This window comes from Podarcis gaigeae, assembly GCF_964106915.1.
Source record: "Podarcis gaigeae genome assembly, chromosome: 6".
Lineage (NCBI taxonomy): Eukaryota > Metazoa > Chordata > Lepidosauria > Squamata > Lacertidae > Podarcis > Podarcis gaigeae.
This window is the reverse complement of record NC_139682.1, coordinates 54,328,605-54,345,820: the sequence shown is the minus strand read 5'-3', so window position 1 is coordinate 54,345,820 and position 17,216 is coordinate 54,328,605. Positions and strand designations below refer to the sequence as shown.

Below are 17,216 nucleotides of genomic sequence, written 5' to 3'. Positions count from 1 at the left end.
AATAGAAACACTCAGGAATAAGTGAAGTCCAACTTTCCTGGACATTTGTAACAGACTTTATAATCACTTTTCTCCAACATTTTCCCTATCTGCCCCCCCCCCCCCCGCTTCAACATGAATCTGCTGAATTGGAATTAATAAACAAATTTGATATTATAGTATCTGGTCTCTAGCTGACTGCAGAAAGTAATTTCCCCTCTTTAGGCGTTTGTATACATTATCGATCTCGTTCTTTCTAGCTGGAAATGGGTCTCTACTGTAGCACACCTACTACTGTCTTTTGCATTGCTTCACTGTTGTTGTTTTAACCCACTTCTCCTCCCCCCCCCCCCCCGCCACCTTCCTGATATGGAAATTGGTAAGAAGATATATTAGTTATATTTAAAACTCTAGAGACCCACGTGTGTGGATGAACACAAAGGAAAACGGCTGGTCCCTGTTTTCAAAATACAGGGCTTTGCAATTTTTCTGGTGGGAGAAAGCCCACAGCAGAATTTAATTCCCATCATTAAGCAGTTTAGTGAAGTGTAGGAATACAGGTTATTAAAACTTACTTATTGTGTTCAGCTGTGTGAAGCAGCTAACCCCCCCCCCCCTTTTATGCCCTTTTCAATAAACAAACCACATACCAACAAAGTAAGTTTAAAATACTTACAGTTTCTGGCATGCATTTTCCTTCTGCAGCAGCAATAAAATAATGCAGGTAAGATACTTGGGAAGAACTACAACAATGTGCCTGAGGTTGGGAACCAAGATGAGACCCACCCACCTGCACGACACACAGTGAAGAGAGATGAGAAGGAAGGGACAGGAAACAGCCTTTACTTCCTCCCTTTCAGGAGAAAAGGGGGCGTGACCTAACTAGCCTACTCTATCAATTAGAACCCTGTGGTCCTTAACCCCTTCATATAAGGTAAAGGTAAAGTGACCCCTGACCATTAGATCCAGTCGTGGCCCTTCATATACCAGCTAGCAAATATGCATTGTTAGGTTTGACTGCTTAAATCTCCCACACTTTCTTCTCTTTATACTCAGTGTATATTCAGTGCCCTAGGCACACCAGTCCAAACCCTCAGTCTGCCATACTGGAAGGGGCTGGATGCAGCAGAGGCACCCCACTGCTTAGCCTTGTCTGGATCCACCATTTGCTGCCATCAAGGGAGCTCTGTCCCATGAGAACTGGGTCTCTCTGTGATTTTATTGTAATATTTTCAACCCAGTACCTTCATTCATTCCCCACCCCAAAGCTGGTCTTAAAATGCATTTGAAACTATGTATGCTAAAGTCCATATATCACTGGACCAGTCTACCAATAGGTATGATGAAGAGACACTAACATAAAAACAAGACTAATAAAAAAGAGATCTGTGGTGTCATAAAGGCAAGCAGATATATTATGGTGAACTAGAGCTCGCTTCAGAATAAACCTGTTAGTTTCCAAGGTGCCACATGACTCCCATTATGGGTAATTTTAAATGGAACTTCTCTACCCCCACCCCATTGTAGCAAGAAAACTGCTTTGCACTAATAGAGTATGCACATTTGAAAGCTGATTGGCAGGGGGAACGTGCCTTCAAAGACACATGCTCCGTTCGTGTGGTTTGCTTTGAAAATGTTTGCTGAAATTAATATATTTTTCCTTTGCAGAGTTTCTGATGTAGCAAGCACTTTCAATGCAAATTGCTTCAAAACAGAGCTCTCTCAATTGCACTGGGGAATTCCCAAGCAGGAATTCACTAGTGCAGCTGATCCATGTGCGTCTCTCTGTCGGAGCTGATCAGCTGATTGGCACTGACATGGAGCCCCTCTTGCAAAGGGACCATTGGGAGCTCACATAGGCTCCTGATCGTTCCACTGTACCTGCCCCACATATGGTGGAATGAGGCTACTAAGCATGTTTTGGTAAAAATAGTTTGCAGGCTAAATTAGGGCCTCTGCTGGGCCAAATTACCGTAAGCCTGCCAGTCAGAGTTTTATGACCCTCACTATTACAGGGGGACCACATCCTAATGGTGTGTCCTTGAGTTCACCTCTTTACTTTTTTGCATGCAAGTGAAAAGCTGCTATGTCTATGGAGAAAAGGAAAAGTAGTAAAATAGATTCAATATTCTTGACACATGTGATTGAGTTCTCTCTAACAAGGGTCCTGCAGTAGGCTCCAATATGTCTTTGTGGCGAGTCTGTACAGATGACAATTATATATAATAAAATCCAGAGAAACATCACCCATCATAACGTTGAGCATTTGGCAAGTATAAAGTCAATCCAGGAATGATTTGCCTGTGCAGAGCAGAACCCCCATTGCAAAAAAAAAAAAAAAGGTTATCTGATAAGTTCATATACTCTACTTTTAGAGGGAAATACTGTAATATCATGAGGTGACATTTCCCTGATATTGTTCCATAAACTCACAAATGCATTCCAAGTGGCAAAACCAAGATGCAACCATAGGAAGCGACAGCTCAATCTCAGTGATTGAACTTTCATTGGTGGTGTCTTGATTTTGCCTTGCCTGGCTCACTTAACGAGGAACCACTGAAAAATTACAGGGAAATGTCATATTGTGATGAATCTTCTGTTAGTTTCAATTTACTGTCTGTCCTCCAAGAACCTTCATCTGAATATAAATAGGACTCAAATTTCCAGATATGTGATGATCAAAATATTGAATGCTTTTGTCTCTTTCCCTCCCCTTCTCCATTATACTATATTATGTAAATGCAGTAAATAGATGACAGATAGTGCAAATGAGTGATAATGGCTGAGTAACTGTGTTTTTCATTAATTCACACAGTATGTGTGATTACCCAGCCAACACACATTCATGTCTCATGTTTATGGCTTCGATGCTTTACAACAGAAAAGGGGAACCTGTGGACCTCTGGGTTTTGCTGAACTATAACACCTATCAGCTGCAGTCACCATGGCCAAAGGTAAGGGCTTCTTGGAATTGGAGTCCAATAACATCTGGAGGGCCACATCTGGATTGCTTTATAATATTAATCACCCTCACGGTTGAATACACTCTGCTGAACCTGAAGCATTTATGAAGTGAAAATATGTGCATAGACTGCTGCTCACAACAGTTTTAAGATATACGTAGTCCAATATGGGGGGCTGATGTCCCTTCAGCCGGGTGATGAATGTATAATATAATATGTGAATGTGGAACACAACGTGAACATGGTCTCTATGTGAGCAAAGAATATCAGTGTATTCTAAAACATGAGTTCTTTCCTTTTGTGCTGAAGCAAAAAGATTGTGTAAAAATACAGTTTGTGAATTCTTCTAAAACCCTTAGGTAATCTCCGTCCTCTAATCTCATCTATAATCTATCATTCTACCTTCCCTGTTTCATTACGCTTTGATAATGTGATTCATTTTGCTCCCACTAGAGCTAGTTATAATCTCTTTTCTTATAACATTCTGCCTGTCTTTGTTGGATTGTTTCATTTTAATGTTTTTGGCTTCTTCCCTTGACTAAACAAATTTGTACAAATTGCAGTTTGGTTACTGTGAAATGTACTATTAATCCGGTAATTAATTAATCAGGGATGAACAGATGAAATGCCATCCAAGATAAGATAAATGGTCCATCAAGTCTCATAGATTTTTGCTTTCTGTTGAGGGCTTTAGCACTTACAAAGAAATGTACTAAACTACAAGTAAACAGGCAAACATGGAGTTTAAACCGACAGGAATAATTTTTCACTTTTGTACCAGCATCTAAGGAAAATTGATATGCACATTTTTGCTTACATCAGGCTTCCACAACTTGATGCCCTCCAGTTGTTGTTGGACTCCCTATCTAGCAGCAGCCCCAGTATGGCCAATGGTCAGGGATGATGGCAGTTGTCCAAAACCTCTGGAGAGTATCAGGTTTAGGAATGTTGGATTATACAAATAATCCTACAAAATGTAGGATGTAGTGGATGATCAGCACTCAGCTAAATCTCATTGAGTGCAGTATTCACTATTAGTAAAGACAGCAGTATGTAGGGCACAATAATTAACGTATTCTCCACTACTGCATTTCTTATTATTTAGACCAACCTCCAGATGCGTTGGAATGCAACTCTCATAAGCCAGCATTGCCAATGGTCAAGAATGTCAATTTATTTATTTATTGTATTTATATCCCACCTTCTTCTCCAAGCTCACAGTGGTGGTTCTCCCCCTCCTCATATAATTCTCACAACAATCCTGTGTGGTTGTTGTTGTTGTTGTTGAGTCGTTTAGTCATGTCCGACTCTTCGTGACCCCATGGACCAGAGAACGCCAGGCACCTCTGTCCTCCACTGCCTCCCGCAGTTTGGTCAAACTCATGCTGGTAACCTCGAAAACACTATCCAACCATCTCGTCCTCTGCCGTCCCCTTCTCCTTGTGCCCTCCATCTTTCCCAACATCAGGGTCTTTTCCAGGGAGTCTTCTCTTCTCATGAGGTGGCCAAAGTACTGGAGCCTCAGCTTCACAATCTGTCCTTCCAGTGAGCACTCAGGGTTGATTTCCTTCAGTATGGAGAGGTTTGATCTTCTTGCAGTCCATGGGACTCTCAAGATTCTCCTCCAGCACCATAATTCAAAAACATCAATTCTTCGGCGATCAGCCTTCTTTATAGTCCAGCTCTCACTTCCATACATCACTACTGGGAAAACCATAGCTTTAACTATACGAACCTTTGTTGGCAAGGTGATGTCTCTACTTCTCAAGATGCTGTCTAGGCCTGTCATTGCCCTTCTCCCAAGAAGCAGGCGTCTTTTAATTTCGTGGCTGCTGTCACCATCTGCAGTGATCATTGAGCCCAAGAAAGTAAAATCTCTCACTACCTCCATTTCTTCCCCTTCTATTTGCCAGGAGGTGATGGGACCAGTGGCCATGATCTTCGTTTTTTTGATGTTGAGCTTCAGACCATATTTTGCGCTCTCCTCTTTCACCCTCATTAAAAGGTTCTTTAATTCCTCCTCACTTTCTCCCATCAAGGTTGTGTCATCTGCATATCTGAGGTTGTTGATATTTCTTCCGGCAATCTTAATTCCGGCTAGGGATTCATCCAGCCCAGCCTTTCGCATGATGAATTCTGCATATAAGTTAAATAAGCAGGGAGACAAAATACAGCCTTGTCGTACTCCTTTCCCAATTTTGAACCAATCAGTTGTTCCATATCCAGTTCTAACTGTAGCTTCTTGTCCCACATAGAGATTTCTCAGGAGACAGATGAGGTGATCTGGCACTCCCATTTCTTTAAGAACTTGCCATAGTTTGCCGTGGTCGACACAGTCAAAGGCTTTTGCATAGTCAATGAAGCAGAAGTAGATGTCTTTCTGGAACTCTCTAGCTTTCTCCATAATCCAGCGCATGTTTGCAATTTGGTCTCTGGTTCCTCTGCCTCTTCTAAATCCAGCTTGCACTTCTGGGAGTTCTCGGTCCACATACTGCTTGAGCCTTCCTTGTAGAATTTTAAGCATAACCTTGCTAGCGTGTGAAATGAGTGCAATTGTGTGGTAGTTGGAGCATTCTTTGGCACTGCCCTTCTTTGGGATTGGGATGTAGACTGATCTTCTCCAATCTTCTGGCCACTGCTGAGTTTTCCAAACTTGCTGGCATATTGAATGTAGCACCTTAACAGCATCATCTTTTAAAATTTTAAATAGTTCAGCTGGAATACCATCACTTCCACTGGCCTTGTTATTTGCAGTGCTTTCTAAGGCCCATTTGACTTCACTTTCCAGGATGTCTGGCTCAAGGTCAGCAACCACACTACCTGGGGTATACAAGACATCCATTTCTTTCTGGTATAATTCCTCTGTGTATTCTTGCCACCTCTTCTTGATGTCTTCTGCTTCTGTTAGGTCCTTTCCACTTTTGTCCTTTATTATGGAAATCTTTGTACGAAATGTTCCTTTCATATCTCCAATTTTCTTGAACAGATCTCTGGTTCTTCCCATTCTATTGCTTTCCTCTATTTCTTTGCATTGCTCGTTTAAGAAGGTCTTCTTGTCTCTCCTTGCTATTCTTTGGAAATCTGCATTCAATTTCCTGTATCTTTCACCATCTCCCTCGCATTTTGCTTGCCTTCTCTCCCCCGCTATTTGTAAGGCCTCATTGGACAGCCACTTTGCTTTCTTGCATTTCCTTTTCATTGGGATGGTTTTCGTTGCTGCCTCCTGTATAATGTTACGAGCCTCCATCCATAGTTCTTCAGGCATTCTGTCCACCAAATCTAAATCCTTAAACCTGTTCCTCACTTCCACTGTGTATTCATAAGGGATTTGACTTAGATTGTATCTTACCGGCCCAGTGGTTTTTCCTACTTTCTTCAGTTTAAGCTTGAATTTTGCTATAAGAAGCTGATGATCTGAGCCACAGTCAGCTTCAGGTCTTGTTTTTGCTGACTGTATAGAGCTTCTCCATCTTTGGCTGCAGAGAATATAATCAATCTGATTTCGATGCTGCCCATCTGGTGATGTCCATGTGTAGAGTCGTCTCTTGTGTTGTTGGAAAAGCGTGTTTGTGATGACCAGCTTGTTCTCTTGACAGAACTCTATTAGCCTTTGCCCTGCTTCGTTTTGATCTCCAAGGCCAAACTTGCCAGTTGTTCCTTTTATCTCTTGACTCCCTACTTTAGCATTCCAATCCCCTATAATGAGAAGAACATCCTTCTTTGGTGTCACTTCTATAAGGTCTTGTAAGTCTTCATAGAATTGGTCAATTTCAGTTTCTTCAGCACAAGTAGTTGGTGCATAAACTTGGATTACTGTGATGTTAAAAGGTCTGCCTTGGATTCGTATCGAGATCATTCTATCATTTTTGAGATTGCATCCCAGTACAGCTTTCGCCACTCTTTTGTTGACTATGAGGGCCACTCCATTTCTTTTACGGGTTTATTGCCCACAGTAGTAGATATGATGGTCATCCGAACTGAATTCACCCATTCCCGTCCATTTTAGTTCACTGATGCCCAGGATGTCAATATTTATTCTTGCCATCTCATTTTTGACCACCTCCAACTTACCCAGGTTCATGGTTCTTACATTCCAGGTTCCTATGCAATATTTTTCTTTACAGCATTGGACTTTCCTTTCGCTTCCAGGCATATCCGCAACTGAGCGTCCTTTCAGCTTTGGCCCAGCCACTTCATCAGCTCTGGATCTACTTGTACTTGTCCTCCGCTCTTCCCCAGTAGCATGTTGGACGCCTTCCGACCTGAGGGGCTCATCTTCCAGCGTCATATCTTTTATATGCCTGTTGTCTTCGTCCATGGAGTTTTCTTGGCAGGGATACTGGAGTGGCTTGCCGGTTCCTCCTCCAGGTGGATCACGTTTGGTCAAAACTCTCCACTATGACCTGTTCATCTTGGGTGCCCTGCTCGGCATAGTTCATAGCTTCTCTGAGTTCTTCAAGCCCCTTCGCCACGGCAAGGCAGTGATCCATGAAGGGGATCCTGTGTGGTAGGTTAGGCTGAAAGGCAGTCACTGGTCCAAGGTCACTGGCCCAAGTGACCTTCATGACCAAGTGGGGATTTGAATGCTGGTCCACCAGGTCCTAGTTCAATAATGGGGAGTTGTAGTCCAAACATCTGGAGGACTTTGGTTTGGGGAAAAGCTGATTTAGCCACTTGATGGAACATAAGAGCACAGTTTATTTGCAAGATATGAATAAACAGAATGGAGCTCAAACTCAGTGCAAGGTAGTGAGGAACAGGCAGCAGCAATATTGAGGCTTTCAGCAGCCATCATTGCCAGATATTACACAGTAGTGGCACACAAAGCATAGGTGTAAAAGAAATGCATGGACAGGTGTGGGAGAAGAAATGTTGACAACTTACTTCTTATATAAAAGGTGTTTTTGGCACCAGAGGCTGCTTCATTTGAAAATAGTGAAGTATTTCTGTTTCAACTAGTGCAGTAAGCAGTTTTCATGAGAATGCTAATGAGTAATGGGAAATAGAGGGCTGGACCTGGGCTCCACAATTGCTACCATGTCAGTATAGTAAGGTACACATCATGTTTTGTGCTTACCTGACCTGTGAGGTTACTTCCCCTAAAACACGGTTAAGGAACTATTGGTCCTCCTCATGTTTTTGATCTCCTACTCCCATCAACCCCAGGCAATGATGAGAGTCCAATTCCCCTAAAGGATCCAGTTTGCAGCTTAAGGGTGCAGTTTAGAGCTACCTCTCTCTTGATTACCAATATGCATCTGAGGCACCATGTGCCCTTTGCCAACATCAGCCCTGACCCCTTGGCAAGTTATCCCAGACAACATCCAGATTAGTCTGCTCCAATGTGTTGTATGTAGGGATGCCTCTGATATTTCAAAGAAATTTCAGTTGGCCCAAATGCAGCTGTTAATCCACCCAAAAGACTCCCTGCTCCCACACCAACCTGTTTGACTATTAAGGTAATAATCTGAGGCTCTTGGGTACTACTGCCCTTAGGCTAGGTGAGCAATCTGGGGAAAGGGTCTTTGCAGTTGCGATTCGAAGGCACTAAAATGTGACAGAGGTTGGATGGCCACCTGTCATGGATGCTTTAGCTGAGATTCCTGCATTGCAAGAGTTTGGATTAGATGACCCCTGAGATCCCTTCCAACTCTACAATTAGAGATTTTATTTGTAAATTTATGTTTTTTTCTGATATCTTCCTTGTTTCCTGGTTGTATTTTATGACCTTTTAAAATATAATTTATCTATTGTGAGTGTAGGATACTTTGAAAATTCATATTCGGAGACGGAATAATTACTTTGATAATTAAAAGCCCAAAGTGTTGTGCCAACTCCAAGAGATTTCTTCCTGCATATGTAGCGCCTCTACCTCAGCATCTGCCACACAGCAAGAGTGCCAGCTGTTTGTAACGCAGGTCTGCATAACTCAGCGGATAGATTTGATTAACGACCGGTGAGTGGCAGTTTTTGTGAGGTCTGCAAGCTTATTTATTTATTGACATCCCACCGGAACTCCATCTCTTTAATGATTTTTAATCCCTGCTTTTAACTGGTTTTATAATCATTAATTTTAATAATAATAATAATAATAATAATAATAATAATAATAATTTTTATACCCCGCCCTCCCCAGCCAAGGCCGGGTTCAGAGCGGCTTACAAGCAATAATAAAAACAAGTTGAATGATTACAATTTAAAAACAAAATTAAAATACAACATTAAAATATTACAACATTAAAATAAAATGTAGCCTCAACGCAGGAGGAGAAGGAAAGAAAAAAAGAAAGAGGGAGGGAATCAAATTGGCTCCAAGCCAAAGGCCAGGCGGAACAACTCTGTCTTACAGGCCCTGCGGAAAGAAATCAGATCCTGCAGGGCCCTGGTCTCATGAGGCAGAGCGTTCCACCAGACCGGAGCCAGAGTTGAAGAGGCCCTGGCTTTGGTTGAAGCCAATCTAACTTCCTTAGGGCCCAGGACCACTAGGGTGTTGCTATTTATGGACCTTGAGGCTTTCCGTGGGGCATACTGGGAGAGGCGGTCTCGTAGGTACGAGGGTCCTAGGCCGTGAAGGGCTTTAAAGGTCAAAAGCAGCACCTTAAATCTGACCCTGTACTCTACCGGGAGCCAGTGCAGTTTGAAAAGCACTGGATGAATATGCTCCCATGGCAGAGACCCCGTGAGGAGCCTCGCTGCAACATTCTGCACCCGCTGGAGTTTCTGGGACAGCTTCAAGGGCAGCCCCGCGTAGAGCGAATTACAGTAGTCAAGCCTGGAGATGACCGTCGCACGGATCACTGTGGTCAGGTCGGGGTGGGAAAGGTAAGGGACCAACTGCTTGATGCGGAAGGTGGAAAAATGTCGCCTTGGCTGTTGCTGTAACTTGCGCCTCCATGGAAAGGGATGTGTCAAGGATTACACCCAAACTCTTAACAGAAGGCAATGGAACTAATTGGGCCCCTGCAAGAGAAGGGAGTTGGTCCCTCATCCCCATGCCATCCCGACCCAGCAATAGGACCTCTGTCTTTGAAGGATTTAGTTTCAATCGGCTCCCACGAAACCATCCAGCCACAGCTTCCAAGCATCTGGTCAGTGTGTTTGGGGCCGAGTCTGTGTGGCCATCCATCAGCAGATAGAGCTGAGTGTCATCAGCATACTGGTGACAGCCCAGCCCAAAGCTCCGGATAATCTGTGCAAGGGGGCGCATAAAGATGTTAAAAAGCATCGGGGAGAGAATTGCGCCCTGCGGCACTCCACACACCAAGGAATGGAGCGACGACATTTCCCTCCCTAGTGCCACCCTCTGTCCCCGACCAGAAATAAAAGAGCACAGCCAGTTACGGGCTATGCCCTGTATCCCCACGTCTGCGAGGCGGTGGTCCAGAAGATCATGATCAACCATGTCAAAGGCCGCTGACAAATCTAAAAGGATCAGCAGTCCTGACCCACCTTGATCCAGTTGTCTACGGAGATCATCTGTTAGGGCAACCAGAGCCATCTCGGTCCCAAAACCAGGACGGAAACCGGACTGAAATGGTTCTAAAGCCGATGTTTCCTCCAGAAACCTACCAAGCTGTTCAGCAACCACTCTCTCAATTACCTTACCCAGATATGGAAGATTTGAAACTGGGCGGTAATTGGATAGGTCTAAGGGATCTAATGAAGTTTTCCTTAAGAGTGGACACACTACTGCTTCCTTCAGTTCCCCTGGAAATGTCCCCGTGTCAAGGGACAAATTGATAATTTCAACCAGGGGGTCCGCGCAACATCTGGACACTCCCTAATCAGCCAAGATGGGCACGGATCAAGGAGGCAGGTGGTGGGCCTACCAACTTGGAGGAATCTATCCACATTTTAGTACTTTTATTTTATATTCCTGTAGTCCACTTAGAGGTTTTATTACAAGCAAGTTGTATACTAATTTTGTTAAATAAATGAAATAAAGAAGTAAAACAGTGGGGGCTACAGGACAACCCTGTAGAGGTTGCTGGCCATGGACTGTGCTGGATGGGCAAGATGGGAGTTGGTTTAGAAGCCACAGGTTAGCCACGGGATTAGGCACAATTTTCTGGTCCACCTCAGGTTTTTTTTTTAAAAAAAGAAGGTTCTGCACAGGCCCTGCAGAAGATTCACTACGCAAAACGTTTTAAAGCGCTTCTATGTAGGGGAACCCAATAAACTGATCAATCTCGGCCTTTGTTTCCTTCGGGTATTTACAATTCTTCCATTACCCAAAAGTCCCAAGACAGTTACAAGAACACACGTTTAATAGGTAGATAATGGATTCAAAAATGAAATACAGGTGTTTCGACCTTCCCTTGTCACACACATCTGCCATGGGAGCTTTCCCTTAAAAATAATAATAATAAATAATCCCTCTTTACTTCACCACTCTCGCCCCCTACATGGAGGAAGCCAAGCGCTGCAATCGGAACCGGAAGTGACGGTCGCCGGGGGCTCTGAATTAATTATTTTTTCCTTTTCAAAATCCCTCTTTGCTTTTCAAAGCAGCGAGGGTTCCGTTAGCCACGCCCCCTCCCCACCCTCAGGGGCCCCGTTAGCGTTCCGGCTGCCATAGTTACCGAGTCCGTCCAGGGCGGGCGGCGGGCCGGCGGGCGGGGCCTAGTTGTGCAGCACGTCCTGTGTGGGGACCGAAAGGTCCCCTTCTCCGACCTCTCCACCCCGTGCCTCCCCACCCGGCGGGTGGGACAGTGGGGCCGCCGCCTCCGCCCTCCTCTTCCTTCCCCATAATGTCGCCAAGCAAGGGCTTCCTCTGCGTTCTGGAGCTGCAAATCCGCTCGGTGAGGCGAAATAGGCGGCGGGGAAAGGGTTAAGCGCGCGCGGCGGGGGCAAGATGGTGGCCTCTGGGTGGGACACGGGGGGATGCGAGAGGGGAAAGGGGGCAGGGAACGGGGGCCAAGATGCCAGGGCGGAGGGGGCGCCTCGGTGTCTACGGGAGAGACCTGGAGGAAGCGATTTGGGGGAGTCTTCAAAGTTTTCTTCCTTTGTGGGGCTGCTCTTTCGCCTTCAGGTTCTTCCACTCTTGCTTTAAAACTAAATAAAAACCCTCCCCCCAATAATGAAAGTGGGGCGCACTCTTGACTTAATCCTGGCAGGGGTTTTTTAATTCCTCCTAACGGTGTTGGCGGAAATCAGGAGGGTGGTGGACTCGGTGCATGAATCTTTGTTAAGACTGATGCGCCTGGTCTGTGACCCACTTGCTGCCGCTGATGGATTTGTTACAAGCATAGCTGCCGAATCAGAAAACGTGATTTTATTTGATTTGTTTCTAAAATACTGGCCCATCCAACTTTTTCTTTCCCCCTTTCTACTGACTGACGTTCTCGAGTACATCTGGAAACTTCATTTTGCCTCTTCTCCCCTCCCCACCCCCCAAACTTCCTGAAATGCTTCAGTAACCGTTAGATTAAATCTCCGCCTCTCCATTTCCTCCTGACCAATTAGACGCCAACGTTTTGCCTTGTTCGCAAACTCTGCACCAATCCCTGTGTGGAATGTGAGTTGGGCACATCTGGTGCTGAATTCAGTTAATCAGCTGCTAAAATACTTGCAGGAGTGACAAGTTTTGCATGTAACACTTGGGTAAAAAACGGCTTAGTGTGAACATGCAGGTCTCCAGAGAAAAGATCATGCTTGCTTTGCTCTTTCTCCTGTCCTCCAGCGGTTGTACTGCTGTGAGCTAAGCCATCGTTTGACTTAGTGTGCTGTTCAAACCTGGGCATGTGGCTTGTCACAAGCTGTAACTTCGTTCATGATGATGGTTACTTGTTTCCTGTTCTTTATTTGCTGGAAAGTTTGGAACACGAAAAAAAAGGGGGGAGTTCATCTTTCTCTGAACTCCAAAGTAAAGTTTATATGACCCTGAATCCCCAAATAAATGTTGGGATGCCCCATGTCATAGAATCATGTAATTGGAAGAGACCACAAGGGCCATCGAGTCCAACCCCCTGCCAAGCAGGAAACACCATCAGAGCACTCCTGACATATGGTTGTAAAGCCTCTGATTAAAGACCTCCAAAGAAGGAGACTCTACCACACTCCTTGGCAGCAAATTCCACTGTCGAACAGCTTTTACTGTCAGGAAGCTCTTCCTAATGTTTAGGTGGAATCTTCTTTCTTGTAGTTTGGATCCATTGCTCCGTGTCCGCTTCTCTGGAGCAGCAGAAAACAACCTTTCTCCCTCCTCTATGTGACATCCTTTTATATATTTGAACATGGCTATCATATCACCCCTTAACCTCCTCTTCTCCAGGCTCATATGTCTCCATGATATCTTCTCCAGGCTCATATGTCTCCATGATCCTGGGGGACTTTCCCCCTTCAAGCCCAACAATAATGGTTTTCATGTCTGAGAACTGGGGAGAGAACCAGTTCTAGATGGAGTCTCTTTTTACCTGAAGCAGCAGGTACTAACTTCAGGCCCAGGTGGCTTTAGTTCTTAGGAGTATCAGGGATAGGCTGACCACAGTGACCTGTACTCTGATACGATGCCATTTGAACCACTGTAATATGCTATTTGTGGGACTTCCTCTGGGGACAATGTGGAAGCTGCAGCTAGCACAAAATGTGACTGCATGGTTGGGAGTTGTTTGTGGATAAACAATCATTTAACACTCTAGTACCAGCTCCCTTTCTGCCAGTCAGCCCAATTCAAGGTGTTGACTCTAATGTGTAGAGCCCTAAATAGGTTAGGGCCCAATCACTTGATGGAACATCTCACCCATATCTACTAAGTTGAGTTCTGCAATTTGGTGGTGTAGGATCTTGCAGTTTCACTGGCTGAAAGGGCCTTTTTACAGTGATGCAGGGGGGATCCACAGCATTCTTTGTGGTGCAATCTGCTGGTGGAACTTCCACACCTCCCCAGCATACAGCTGTCCCCATCCTGACCCCCCCACCCCCTGTAATTGATGACTTTTAAAAAACTGCTTAAAACACTTCTTTTCACCCAGTCATTTGAAAGGTCTGTGAGTGGAATTGATGATTCTAATGGAGCTGCTGAGCTGTTGTATTGGTGTAATGTGATGCTTTAATTATGCTGAAATTGTTTTATTGTTTTATCTTGTGTGTTCATTGCCCTGGGATCCTATTGGATGAAGGGTAATCTATAAATGTAAATAATAAATAAACACGCATTTCAATATTGGTTTCATTTTTCTCTTAGCTTGAACTAAAAATTCAATACAGACTGCATTCTTTGATACAGGGCTGCTCCTGAAAATGGCATCGCCATATCTAGTTTTCCCCCTCTCCTGTAACATGTAGAAATATGCTTTTCTTTCTTTTTTAACTGAAACAAAACTATATGAAATTACTGCATTATCATATCGTTAGAAGTTTGTGTAGACATACTTAATGTTGTGACATTATGATATGCTTCATTTCCTTGCCTGTGGCAGCTGCAGCCAAAGATGCTAAGCAGGGGCAGACAGAGAATTCAATATAGGGATGCAGTTTTTTTAGCAGCAACTCCATGTTGGCATCAAGTAACTATACAAATTTTGTGACATAATTGAACATTGATCTTCCAGATAACATGTCCTGGAGTTACCCTGAAAGCCAAAGATGACCTTTACATCAGTGCCCGCATTCTAGGACAATATAAGAAGACATCGTCTGTTCGTGCAATATTTCCCCTTCTATTTAATGAAAAACTGATATTTGAAAAGGTAAATGTTCACCGTGTCCTGGGTATGACATTCAGTGCATTACTGGCATTTTGATCTAAGCACTACTTACATGGATGGAAAATGCAATGTACATACAGTCGCATGAACAAAGGTTTCCTCTTTGCCTTAACTGTTTATTGTTAGCCCTGTGCACAGTTTCCTGCTATTCATACATGTCTGACCTCACATTGAAGTCAACAGGGAAGCCCACCCACATGGGAACTCAGTTCCTGTGTTCAAGTGTTAATTGATATTTAGGTTGGAAACTGCGTTTTTTACAGTTAATAAGTTGATTCAAGAATGGTTGTAGGGCAGGAGTGTGACCCCTACATGTTCTTGAGGTGCAACTTCCAACATTGCCAGCTAGCATGACCAAGTGACCAGGGATGATGAGAGTTGTAGTCCAACATCAGAAGAGCTGCAAGTTCACAACTCTGTTGTAGGGTGCATATGTGAGTCCTTCCCAGTCTTGCATTATCCATAGTCTCCTGGCCTGTTTGCTGTTCAGTGTGGGCTTATGGCACCACCCGCCCACACGGGTCTTTGTAGCCCATACAGCCTAGCTTGCTAGAATTAACACCACTTTCAGTCAGTTCTCACAAGTGTATCTTATCATGCACTCTAAAAGTGAGTTGATACTCTCATTACTCTTTATTAGTAAGTGCCTAATAAAGTAACCAATAAAGAATACCAGCTCCCATTTGGTAGTAAGCAGTGGGCTTTTCCATTGTGTTGAAAGCAACACATATTTACATTCCTGTTATTTATGGTTGAATATATAACTAAAGTAATACTGGAAAGGGCAAAAATCAGAGAAGAAAATGGGTTATTTCTGTGAAAAAGCTTTTGTCTCTGTGCCAAATTATGAATCTTGGTTTTTGCTTTCTTTTTGAAAGAAATGAGTGCAGTTTTCCTTTTCCTTTCCTTTTAAAATTATGGTGGCCATATTCTATGTCCTTGTTATAGCTGAGGCCAACTTGTTCCATTTCATTTTCTTAAATTTTCATTTTAGGTATATACTGATGTAGTTGACCCAGGAGACCTTGTTGAACTATTTGAACGTAGGTTTTAAATTTTTTTTTACCTCTATTCTTTGCATGAAATTACTTTTAAGTGTAGAATATGAAAAGCCAATGGGAGATTAGGAAAAAAGCCAGAATACACTGGTACCTCAGGTTAAGTACTTAATTCGTTCCAGAGGTCCGTTCTTAACCTGAAAATATTCTTAACCTGAAACACCACTTTAGCTAATGGGTCCTCCTGCTGCTGCCGTGCCGCCGGAGCACGATTTCTGTTCTCATCCTGAAGCAAAGTTATTAACCCAATGTACTATTTCTGGGTTAGTGAAGTCTGTAACCTGAAACGTATGTAACCTGAAGCGTATGTAACCTGAGGTACCACTGTATGGTTTTTTTTATGAATGACGAGAAAACGACGGTTGCAATATACTATAAAGTCACCTTCACTTTCTCAAAAAATAAAATAAAATAAAGTTTCAAAGTAAGGTGTGCCAAGGAAACAAAAAGCACCCTTTAAGATGAGAATGTGTTTGTGTTCATTGGAATATCTCACTAAGTTTTAGATGAAAACCCATAGAATTAGTTTAATTATGGATTGCTATGTATTCAGTTGGGAATATTTTTGATAATCTTTTGAATAACTGGTGCTTTTGTAATTTTAAAATTCAGTGAACCTTTGCTCATTATCACACTTGCAGAGATTTGTCATAAGTCTAATCTCTGCCCCCTCCCCTGAAAAACACAAAATATTACTAGTCACTATTGAATATGAGAGAGAAAGAGAGTGAAAATAAGATAGCAAAGAGATTAAAGACAATACAAGAAAGCAAGTTAACAAAAGCTCAAGTTATCTTTTAATTCTGGGGAAACATAAAATGGTCATTTTGATGAAGCTGTGCAGATCATGGTCTGACCCATACCTGGGCCAAGACCACCTAGGAAACCCATGTATGCTTCATTAAGTTTCATAGAATCTTAGAATTGTAGAGTAGGAAGGGATCCAGAGGATCATCTAGCCCAACCCCCTGCAATGCAGGAATATGCAATCCCATATGGCAGAGCTTTCCAAACTGTGTGTCGGGACCTGTTAGTGTATCGGCTGCAGTGTGTAGGTGTGCCATTTGAACGTTCTCCACGCTCCTCCCGGGGTTGGGAAGGGGTTAGTTTAACCTCCGGTTTGCTAATAGAACTGAATTATTGTGTCACGAACTGATGCATGATGTGTCACCAACATGAAAAGTTTGGAGAGCTCTGCCATACGGGGATCAAACCTGCAACCTTGGTGTTATCAGCACCACACTCTAACCAACTGAGCTATCCATGATTGAAGAAAGGTGGGGTATGTTAAATAAACAAGGGAGAAAGATTTAGGCTAAATCTTGACTTGAAGGCTGCAATTTAATACTACTACTTGGTAGCTCTGTCTTAGCTTCTGCCAACCTAGCAGTTCAAAAGCACACCAGTACAAGTAGATAAATAGCTACTGCTGTGGTGGGAAGGTAAATGGCATTTCCGTGCGCTCTGGCACTTGACACGGTGCCTCGTTGTGCCAGCAGTTTAGTCAT

The 17,216-nt window shown here is 43.4% G+C and overlaps 1 protein-coding gene and 1 long non-coding RNA gene across 3 annotated transcripts in view; one reads left to right on the top strand and one right to left on the bottom strand.

The window, feature by feature from the left end:
- Window positions 1-360: 360 nt before the first annotated feature.
- Window positions 361-11,436, bottom strand: LOC310846294. The gene is made up of 3 exons (XR_014565229.1): window positions 11,327-11,436; window positions 2,413-2,535; window positions 361-769 (listed from the first exon to the last, which is right to left on the bottom strand). It is a non-coding gene; the product is annotated as an uncharacterized lncRNA (long non-coding RNA).
- Window positions 11,437-11,488: 52 nt separating this feature from the next.
- The window catches only part of SPATA6 (spermatogenesis associated 6), a 29,306-nt gene continuing 23,578 nt past the window's right edge, over window positions 11,489-17,216 (top strand). For both annotated transcript variants that reach the window (XM_083742464.1, XM_083742463.1), the window contains exons 1-3: window positions 11,489-11,743; window positions 14,495-14,632; window positions 15,645-15,693. In XM_083742464.1, coding sequence (XP_083598590.1) covers window positions 11,693-11,743; window positions 14,495-14,632; window positions 15,645-15,693 — 238 coding nt within the window. In that variant the 5' untranslated portion in view covers window positions 11,489-11,692. The remainder of the gene's footprint in view (window positions 11,744-14,494; window positions 14,633-15,644; window positions 15,694-17,216) is intronic.